The sequence below is a fragment of the Calidris pugnax genome, unplaced genomic scaffold (assembly GCF_001431845.1).
Source record: "Calidris pugnax isolate Ruff unplaced genomic scaffold, ASM143184v1 scaffold189, whole genome shotgun sequence".
In the NCBI taxonomy this organism is placed as follows: Eukaryota; Metazoa; Chordata; class Aves; order Charadriiformes; family Scolopacidae; genus Calidris; species Calidris pugnax.
Window position 1 is genome coordinate 927,836 of NW_015091069.1, and position 10,945 is coordinate 938,780.

The 10,945-nt window shown below is 42.3% G+C and overlaps 1 protein-coding gene across 1 annotated transcript in view; it reads left to right on the top strand.

Annotated features, from left to right (window-relative positions):
• ITPR2 (inositol 1,4,5-trisphosphate receptor, type 2) overlaps window positions 1-10,945 on the top strand; it is a 254,914-nt gene that overhangs the window by 220,907 nt on the left and 23,062 nt on the right. The window contains exons 53-54 of the mRNA XM_014957035.1: window positions 2,385-2,550; window positions 3,649-3,809. Coding sequence (XP_014812521.1) covers window positions 2,385-2,550; window positions 3,649-3,809 — 327 coding nt within the window. The remainder of the gene's footprint in view (window positions 1-2,384; window positions 2,551-3,648; window positions 3,810-10,945) is intronic.

Here is a 10,945-nt window from a genome sequence, read left to right on the forward strand (position 1 = left end):
TCCTCCAAAACACAGGGATTAAATAAGTAGGATCTCAGCAGGGCTTGCAGGAGTCCAGAGACACATAACTCAGGTCTGAATGGAAGAGCTCCTTGGGCTAGTTAGGAATCCAGGTGCTAACTCATAGTCTGGGAGATTCTACAGGAACCATAGTCTGTCTGCATGAAGTCTGTAAGCACAGACTTTGCAAGTGACCCTTGCCACTTAGCAGTTATTTAGTGCTAACTACATTAAAGCACTTCACAAAGGGTAGCACTATTATCCCAACGATAGTGCAGCAAACTGAGAAAACCAGTAATATCCGTATCATGGTGATGAAAAGGACTTGGGTTTTATGTTCCTCCTCCTTACACTGAACGTCATCTCCTGTTTGCCACGGAACAACTTTGCTATTTTTAGAGGTGTCAGTGGGAGTCCAGTCCAGCCTTTGCAAGAAGGAAAGTAGCTATGATGTAAAAACAAGATGCCATGTCCCACTCTCAGGAAAGGTGGGGTCAGGGGGGTAAGTGACTGGGTTTCATAAATCCCCAACAGCACGGACTAAGGTGAGATAAATCTCAGGATCCATATAGAAACATTTATTAGTTTCCCAAAATTATTAGTATAGGTCTTAACGAGTCCACAATAATTGGTTAGGTAGATAACAAATTATGGCAAGCGGGGAGATATGCATTGTGTTACTTAACAACAGGTATATGACAACTTATGGCAAGTGGTACTTAAAGTCATCACTTAACAACTCTAACTGCTACTAAACAACTCTAAGAGTAAAGGGAAACTGAAGGATAAAGGAAAAGATAGAGAAGAAGACAGATAAAGAGATCGCCGGTCCTGGTTCCAGCATCTTTTTCAGGGAAGCTTCCCCAGCATAATAATCTTCTTTCTTGGAAAAGTTCCCCCAGATACAGTTGTCTTTCTTGGGAAAAAATCCTCCCAGGCATGATCTGTCTTGGGAAAAATCTTCCCAGGTACAAATTTTTTCTTTATTCTCTCTAGGGGCACTTATTTTCCCCTTTTCTTTTTCTTTATTCTCTCTAGGGGCACTGATTTTCCCCTTTCACATTTGCTGAATTAGCATGGCCCACCCCTCTTGCTAAGGACAGCCTCGTCTCAGGTTTCTCCCCTCTCTCAGGTGATGTGTAGCATGATTTGGGTCATTTGCTGCATTAGCATGGTCCACCCCTCTTGGCTAAGGACAGCCTCGTCTCAGGTTTCTCCCCTCTCTCAGGTGATGTGTAGCATGATTTGGGTGGAGAGATGAGTGCCATAGTCATATATGTTTAGCATGACCTCTGTAATCTTCATTAGCATATGCAGGAGTGTGCGCTTTCATATAGATTTTTGCGGATAATAAATTATCGGACACGATGGCCTGGAGAACAGAGAACTAGCAAGCTTACCACATGAGTGGTAAAACTATCTTGTCTCCACAAGACAGTCTTCCCAGTGTTTTTCTGGGGCCTATGAGTCTTACCAGTTGTTTGAACGTCAGGCCTGCGTTATTTATTTCCTTGTGAGTGTTTGAGGCACTCCATTGAAGGCCTGGAGGGCCGTCTCCCCCTCGCCAGGGAATTTGCAGGCCACCTCTTCCACAGGAGTGTGATGAAATGGGGAATATGAGCCCTCCACCTGTGTGTGCAGGTGCGTGTTGCCTTCCTGAAAGATCCGAGCTTGGTTTCCCCACTCTGAGCCAGCTTCCAGCCCTACGACGGCGTGGGCACGGTGCTACAACCACCACCATGTCCTGCTTGGGTGCAGGGTGTAGGAGCCTGGCCTGGGCATCGCGCGAGCGTGCTCCCCTCTTTTCCATGTGAGAACTTGGCATCAGTCTGGAATATTCCACAGGGACATACCGTAAGCATATGCCTGCATGCCAAAAGGCAGTATTAAGAAGAGCTATTGTTGCTCTCAGTGGATACTAGAAACTGCACATCCCCATTTCTGTACTGGTAGGGTAATTATCTTCACTCGAGCACTGCACTAATGCCTCTACGCTGCAGCCCGTACACGAGCCACTCTCTTCTTCGTGCTGTGTGACACAAGGTGAAGGACAACAGGAATCCCAAAGCAATAAGAGCACATGAAGCCATACCTTTCTTTGCTTAGTGACATAGGTAGTCCCTCTCCATTTCTATGAGTAAGGCTAGCAGAATTTGGCATATGAAAAGAAAGATGCATAGCTTTGCTCGAGCTAACGTGAAAATGTTGTTTAATACTTTGCTTAGTGACATAGAGTCCCTCTCCATTTCTATGAGTAAGGCTAGCAGAATTTGGCATATGAAAAGAAAGATGCATAGCTTTGCTCGAGCTAACGTGAAAATGTTGTTTAATATTTTAGAGGTGTGCTATTTTTATATCTTATTGCAACCTTATTATTGTTTCAGGAGCCCTTGTTTGCTGCGCGAGTTGTTTATGATCTTCTGTTTTACTTCATTGTCATAATTATTGTTCTGAACCTCATCTTTGGAGTCATCATTGATACATTTGCTGATCTCAGGAGTGAAAAGCAGAAAAAAGAAGAAATACTAAAGACTACCTGTTTCATCTGTGGTAGGTGTTATTGAGCTATTGAGACATTTGATAGGAAAAGGAGTTAAATGAACTATTCCTCAATAAATAAAGCTAAGGGGTGATTATCTTCTACAAGGAAAGTCTGTAAAAATGTCAGAGTTTGTTTTAGTTTCTCAGTAGTAAAAAGATTTGGTTTAGGAGTCAAAAGCAGGCTTTGCTAAGAAGTGGCTTCACAGTCTCCATCCAGGATCAGAGGGAGAAGAGCTGTGTCTCGCATCATCACCACTAATGGAGATGGTGTAGCTGCTGACTTTATTTCACAAAGTGTGATGCAGATGAAAGTACAGCTTGCTACTTCACAGCACAGTGCACTCCAGAAGGGTAACAATGGCAAAATCCACCTGTTTCAGAAGGTGATATCAAACAGGGAACAAAAGAATGAAATTAAAATAATCCCCACAAAACCCATGGATAAACCCACTTATTTTGAGGTGTGCTCACAAAGCGGGGCAGTCCCTGGGGTACTTTAGGAATATCTTTTTTGTGGTCTGGGTGTTGTTTCCATGGTTGTAATGACAGGGATGAACACTGTGCAGAGCACAACAGCTTTAGTGTCTGTGGAAGACTCCACAAGAGATCCAGGGAGGAAAGCTCTAACTCTGGGGCAGACATTTGTGAATGCTGTCCTTCCCCACACTGGTGGTATTCTTCTTCAGACATTTGACTCGTTACAGGGGGGAACAAAAAATTCTTGCTAACTACAGCTTTGTAAATAAAGACTGTGTGACTACAAAGCTGCATTTAGAAGGAATCGGAGCCAACGCTTGTAAAGCACTTTATAGCCCTCAGTGTAGAAGGCACTGTAAAATTGTAACATATTTATTATATTGTTATTAAGAGGAAATATCACAAAAGAGAATAAACACTGTACTGAAAGAATTCTGTCAGGAGTGCCTTCTGGCCTGGTGTGTCTTGCCTGGCAGTTACTGTATGCGGTTATAGCTTTTAAATTAAGATCCTTTACGTTTATGACCCTTTAAATTGAGTTAGGCTGCTTTCTCTGACATATTTAACAGATTTGGGTATTTTTTGTATTGAAGTTTATTTTTTTTGCATTGTGCTCATGCCTTTTTGCAGGACTGGAGAGAGATAAATTTGATAACAAGACTGTTTCATTTGAGGAGCATATAAAGTCGGAACACAACATGTGGCATTATTTGTACTTTATAGTTCTTGTCAAAGTTAAAGATCCAACTGAATACACTGGCCCGGAGAGCTACGTGGCACAAATGATTGTGGTAAGTCAGTTTGGGCACGTGTTTTATGCAACTGAGCAATGCTCCTTGCAGCCAGAGCAGAGAATATCTCTCTTTTTCCCTGTCTCTGAACAATTGGAGGCATCAATCTGTATTTTTGAAGATCTTTTGACGTGTCTTAGACAGTCTGCAACAAAGCCCAGTCTTAAACATCAGGAAAAAGATGAAGGCACAGGCCACAGTCTCCAGTCTGGCATTGGTGCTCTCATGCTCTGTGAGTTCTGCTGCCTCATTAGCCAAACCAGGGGCAGAAGAGCATGCATCATAACATCTGCTGCTGCTCCAGCTTTGTCCAGTATCTCTGGGCTGCTGTCCAGGAAAATAACATCTCCTGCTGAACAGTGAAAGGCAGGGTCAGTGTTGAGGGCTAGTGCTTTTCTCCTCTGACTGCTGTGAACAAGCTATTGAGCAGACCGAGGAGAGCTGCTGCAGGGATTTGAAGAGCTAAAGAAACTGCCTCATGAAGCAGTGAGAGTATGACTTGGATTCGGAGAGAGAAATTTGATGACACTGGGACAGAGAGATGTTTGATTACATTTCATTTCCAGCCTGCTACCAAAGAGGGTTTGTTCTGCTGAGAGAAAGGGGTGGATTATCGAGGCTAGCTGGCTTGGGGCTTCATTTTTGAGTAATTCTTCATACCTGCTGGGATATTCTTGGTGCAGCTTTTTCTTCCCATGGACTTCCTGGCAGGTATTGCACTGCTTAGGGCCTGCGCCAGGGTCTGTGGTTACAGAACTGGCATATGTCTGAATCCCAGAGGAGGCTGTAACCAAATAAATGTGCATCGGGCTTTGCTGTTCATGCATTTCTGGAGCCACTTTTCTTTTGGAGAGTATCTGCTCTGTTATCCCTCATTGGGCCTTTGATTATACATACTACCCAACCTCATTAATGAGACGACATGTGCCCTTTCAGTCCTCCATTTAGCCAAGGGGAAGATTCTTCTTTAACTTCAGCTGTCTTCAAGTCAGCCACCTGGTTCAAATTGATCCCAGCTCCCTGCCCTGTCAGTGCAGAAAGCTGGGTTATTTATCCTGCTTTAAGACAGGTATTTAGCATAGCTGAGGTGATTCACCCTGGCGTTGCTTTTCTCACTCTACTGAGAGCCTAAATGATTAGTTCAGACAAGATTCCTTAGTGGGGAACTGGCTAAAGTTAGAGGAGATGACTCCTACCCACCGTGCAGGCTTACGCAGAGCTTACCTTGAAGAACTTGCGTTAGTGGAACGACTCATGTTTAGACAGGAGTGCATGCTTGAATGCTGCAATGAAATTGAGCTTTTGTAAGTGCTATTACCACTACCCGGGAAGGTGGTGTGGCAGATGATGGGAATTCAGTGCTCAGGTGTAGAGGAACAGCCTTACTTCAATGGAAATTTTGAACCATCAATCTCATTGCCCAGCTCAGGGCATTTATACTGTTAGGCAGTAAGGGGTCTACCCTTCTGCAGTATGATAGGCAAGATAGAAAGCTAAAATAAATGCTCATATCTTCTTTTCCATTACAAGAAACTATTCATAGTGGCAAGTTGTCCTCTTACACATGAAAATATGTGTAATCTCAGTCTTATCTCAGAAATGCACTTTAATTCGTGTGATCAGTAACATCTCCAGACTCTAGGGCTTGTCCTATTTGTCTATTACTTCTCTTCTTCTCTTCCTACGTTTATATGATTTTAAACTTTGCAAGTATGTATGTTAACTATTAATGTTTAATCCCAAGGGAGGCATTAATATTCATAGTAAGTGTATTCATCCTGTGGCAGCAGTGGTTTGACTTTTCTGATGTAATTCACTAATGTATTTTACGTTTGCGTTAATGGTGGGAACTTCTGCTTGAATATCTACAATATTAACAGAAAAGCACCAAAAGACATGTGACCTCAAGCACTAAAATGATTTCCCAAAGCCCCTGTTCCTCTGTGGCAGAATGTGTGTGGTTTAAGTGGTTAATAGTAATCCATATTTCGGGATTATTAAGCCCTCTGAAGAAAGGCTTGTTTCTTCCATGGGTATGTATAAAGTTAATGTTTGTTCTGGATAATGGGAGAGGTACGTATGAACCTAGAAATGTAAAGCTTACATGGGATGGAAAAGGGAACGGAAGAGTGGGGAAAAAAAGGAAAACAAACGTTTGAACGTACTACAAGTGGCTGATGTGGGATTAGTAATTGTGTCTTTGTGTGGTTTAAATTCCCCAGTAGAAAATCTAGGGAAGGTGTGCTGCAGAAATACTAGTGCTGTGTAGCAGAAGCAACTGGAACTGCTTAAGTGAACAAAAAAGGACTCTTTTCTCTTGGAGCTGGAGATATTACTGTATACCACACGGTACAAGGAATATTAAGAAATGAAAGAAAATAGTCTGACTGGAAGAGTGGAGTATTCTGGAAGTATGGTATTCAACTGGAGGAAGAGATTTAGAGAGACAGCTTTGCTTGTGACCAAAAGAAGAGTCAAAAGGAAAACACTTGGACATCAGCTCATACTGTGGACAGGTTTTAGCTATCAGCATATAGCCATTGATCTAACAGATGTGTTTGGTGGGTGTCAATCACAGCATGTGGTGTGGTTTCGGCCGAAGTGGCCTTTGATGGCGACAGGTGCTCCCCCCCAACCTCCCACTCCCAGGAGAAAAGGAGGAGAGAGAGAAAACAGGTGCTCCCCCCCAACCTCTCACTCCCAGGAGAAAAGGAGGAGAGAGAGAAATTTATGAGTTTAGAAGGAACTAAACTACTTTAATGAAAGAGTAATAATAAAATTAAAAGGAAATAACGAAATAGATACAATAGATACAAAACCGTATCAAGCTCCCGGGATGATGTCACCAGCAGGTGCTGGGGAAGTCCCAGACTGGACTCCCTGAGGGATGGGAACATGGATGGGGATCCAGGGCAGATAACAAACAGGGTCCTCTTTGGACGTCGGCCATTGAAGAAAGAGGCTGACCCTTTATCCCTCAGCTTTTATACCGAGTGTGGGGCAATGGGATGGAATACCCCGTGGGTCAGGTTTGGGTCACCTCTCCTGTCCCCTCCTCCCTGCAGGTGGGACCCCTCTGTGCTTTTCTGTTCTGACCCTCCAGATGGGCTAAATAACACAATTAGCTGACCTTGGTTGTTAGAGCAATAAGTATCAGCAAGAGCCTCTCTGCACACCATTCCTTGGCATGAAGTAAGAACATTGGTCTTATCACTCTAAAAGCCAACAGGTTTTCTCCCCAATATGCTGCTGATTTCAGAGAGTTAGAAGAGGCCTAGCTAAGAAGTAAAATTACTGAACAGAAAGTTGGTTCTGTTTTGCCTCAAACCTGGAAAGCATGCTAGTAATGAAATTACATGACATGTGAGATGCATTCCATGCAGAAATTAAGCCTGAGGTATGGTTTTTGTCCTAAAGACAGAGAGAGAAGCTGATTCAGACTTTGTGATGGACTGGAAGCTGAGCAACCATTCTTGTGATGCTGGAAGAGGTGACCAAGTCCCTGTAAGAGACCCCTGGTAAGAGACCAAGTTCTGGTTAGGATCTGGCACAAGAGAGGCAGACTTCAAATTAACCTTTCTCAAGAGAACTGGGGCTTGCCAACGGAACAGCCTCATTGCTGAATGAGGCTCACTGGGGGATGTGCAAATGCGACGAATATTTATAAATATAGGGTGGTTGGAAGAACAGGGCAGTCTCAGGAACTCTTTGAAGGGGACAAGGTGGAATGAGATTTTATATTTCAGGTGATACAGGATATGACTGAAAAAACACCATGAATCATACTCCTGGAAAAGCTCTCTTGGCTCTACTAGTTTTTATTAGGATTAGGTATGTCGTTATGGCTGCTTCTGTAGCTTTAATGGATCAAACACAAATTCTCTATTTTCACAGCCGGATTATGTAGTAAGAATTTCTACCCAAATCCAATCTTCAAGGCTCAGATCCATCTTTAGATACACATATGTCAGAATTTTGGAGTACACTGCAGTATGCTTTCTTCAATAGAAAGTAGAGTTTAGCTCCACGTATCGTCCTCACTACCCTTACAACTGCAGTTAGGAACCAATTATTGCTTGTAATTGTCTACAAGTAGACTTGTCTTGCAAAGTATTGCCAAAAGTAACATTGAAATGGTTATCAGTATTAACTATGCACCAGGGAATTTCTGATAGTCTCTTTTCTCCATTGCCCAGACCCATCAGGACCCAAAAATTTGACTGTGAATATTATGTCTGAGTCTTTTTTACGTATCTTTTGTCCAGCAGACAGGGAAGCATCTGGTTTGAAGGCTTTATGATAGCACAACTGGGGGAAAAAAAAACAGGAATACAATGGTTTTCTTGTTTTGCAATATTATTTGAAAGGCTGGGTGCCAAAAGGGATGGGAATTATTTACTCATCTAAATTCATGTTTCTAGTTCAAGAAGAGGAAGCTTGTAGATGATGTTGTACACACCCCTCACTCAAAGGCAGTTTTTTTGCAGGTTTCCAAATTTACTTTTATTTCTGTTCCGGGGTGGCGTGTTTCAAGGCATTTCCATTATCTTGCATGCCTCTGGCCTCAAAAGACCTTGTGGTTGAAGACTTTTTTTCCTTTCTTCATCTGGACTGTGGACAGCGGCTGCAGACTCTTAATGTTCCCTGTGATTTTGATTTTTCCAGCAGTTCTGTATTTGCTTTAGTGCTTAGTATACTGCTTGGAGCAGTGACAGAAGTAATCAGTAGCTATCCAGCTTTCATAAAGCAAGGTATTATGTTTTCCTTATTTTTTTCTAAAAGGAAAAAAAAAATCAAGCATAAAATGCATTGTAAAACAGCACAGAGGTTATACACCTGTAGCTTTTCAGACAGGTACTTTATGGAGATGATGGTGGGAGTAAAGCATTTCAGATCTTCCAGTGATGCACATCCTTCTTGTACAGTATCTTATATCAGTTATCAGGTGAAATTTTAATGAACATTAAATCTGGACAGTAGATTTTATTTGTTTTATTATTTGTTATCCAGGCTTCTTTTATTAAGTCAGATACGATATCCAAAAAGACAGAAACTTTGAAAAACTGGCTACATGCCTTGTAGTTGCACTGAGAACCTGCATGAATTATTCCCCTATTTATTGAATTTTCATTCCTGGGAAAAAAAAGCTTCTTATCTGACCCATTTGACCAGAAATACCATCCCTAGCAAACCCAGAGAGATGCACAGAACTTGTATTATATCAATAAAGCAATCTTTGAATGTTCCTTTTGCCCATTTGTCAGAGGGGACAGTTGAATGGGGTAACTGGAGCAGTGAAGGTTAACGTCAATTCGTACACGCAGCTTTCACCTGAGCTTTGGTAGCTGTAAATAAATAAATGTAGGCAAAAAATGTAGGTGATTAGTTACTGAATTTTTTTGCAGCAAAACAAGAGGGATATGAATTAGCCTATGATTTGTGCCTCCATTCATTTGAAAAAATAAAAGGCTATCGGTATAGTAATTAAATTAATTATTTTGCCCATTGGAAGAGTGAAAGACTTTAGCAAATGAAGCCCTAAAAGTTTTGTTCTCGTGTGTTCTGTCCACAGTTCTTAGCAAGTTTCATAATGGATTTTATCAGCATTAGTACTACCTGTCATAACTACATAATTACAGCACCTAATTATATTATTACTTATTTACTCTAATTATGTAATTGGATGTAATTGGTGCAATTACATAACTCCTCAATCAGCTGAAAACCGCTCTAAAACCTATGTTTGTAAGAGTAAAGGATACTGCCATGCATTAGGCCATCTCTGTTGAGATGGGAGAGTTGGGGGTGTTCAGCCTGGAGAAGGCTCGGGGAGACCTTACAGGAGAGATGGGGAGAGACTCTTTGTCGGGGATTCTAGCAATAGGACAAGAGGTGACAGTTTTAAACTGAAAGAGGGGAGATTTAGATTAGGTACCAGGAAGAAATTCTTTGCTGTGAGGGTGGTGAGACACTGGAACAGGTTGCCCAGAGAAGCTGTGGCTGCCCCATCCCTGGAGGGGTTCAAGGCCAGGCTGGATGGGGCTTGGAGCAACCTGGTCTGGTGGGAGGTGTCCCTGCCCAGGGCAGGGGGGTTGGAACTCCATGATCTTTAAGGTGCCTTCCAACTCCTAACTATTCTATGATTCTATGATCTCCCTAAAACAAGGCAATCTGTGCTGGGAAATTAAAGATTCTGTTCTCCTGCAATTGCAGTCGTTGGGACCGTAAGCCCTTTAAACTGTGGTAGTATCTAAAAAGCATTCCTTTACATCATTTCATCTTAAATGTATCCCTCCTGAAAGGTAAATTCCTAATCTTAAGTCTCTTCAGGCTACTCAGGATCCCAACACTTCCACTGAAATAAAAAGCAAAATTCCTATCAATAGGAATAAGGACGAAGTAGAAGAGACAGGTTGAGCAACACCAGCCTGGAATTCTGAACAGTGATTTTCATCTTCAGTCCTTTTAAAAGCACTTTTGTGTCACAGCAGTGACCACGGCATTGCTAATGTCACAAAATATTTTAACTACTTCATTTTAAATATTTTGAAGGTGCCGGCTTTTTTTCGTTAATTTTGGTTTTAAATGATTAAATAAAAGAAGTATTTGCCAATTGTTAATTTTGGTTAAAACCAAATGATTAAATAAAAGAAGTATTTGCCAAATATTATGGGCATTTCCATGTCAGGAGGAAAAATGCATTCCCCATTTTGAAAAATTCTAGTTGTTTCGGGTTGTTTTTTTTAGATACTGAAGTTTCAAAAGTGATCTGAATTTAGTGCTCACTGGAGCTGGTGCTGTTGTCTCTCTTCTTCATAGCATCATAGAATCATAGAATTGCCCAGGCCAGAAGGGACCTCCAAAGGCCATCTAGTCCGACCTCCCCGCAGTCAGCAGGGACACCCCCAACTAGACCAGGTTGCCCAGGGCCTCGTCGAGCCTCTCCTTGAATATCTCCAGGGAAGGGGCCTCAACCACCTCCCTGAGCAACCTGTTCCAGTGCTCCACCACCCTCACAGTGAAGAACCCTCTCCTCATCTCCAGTCTAAATCTGTTCCCCCCCAGCTTGAAGCCATTGCCCCTCGTCCTGTCACTGCAGGCCTTTCTAAACAGGTTCTCCCCAGCCTTCCTGTAGG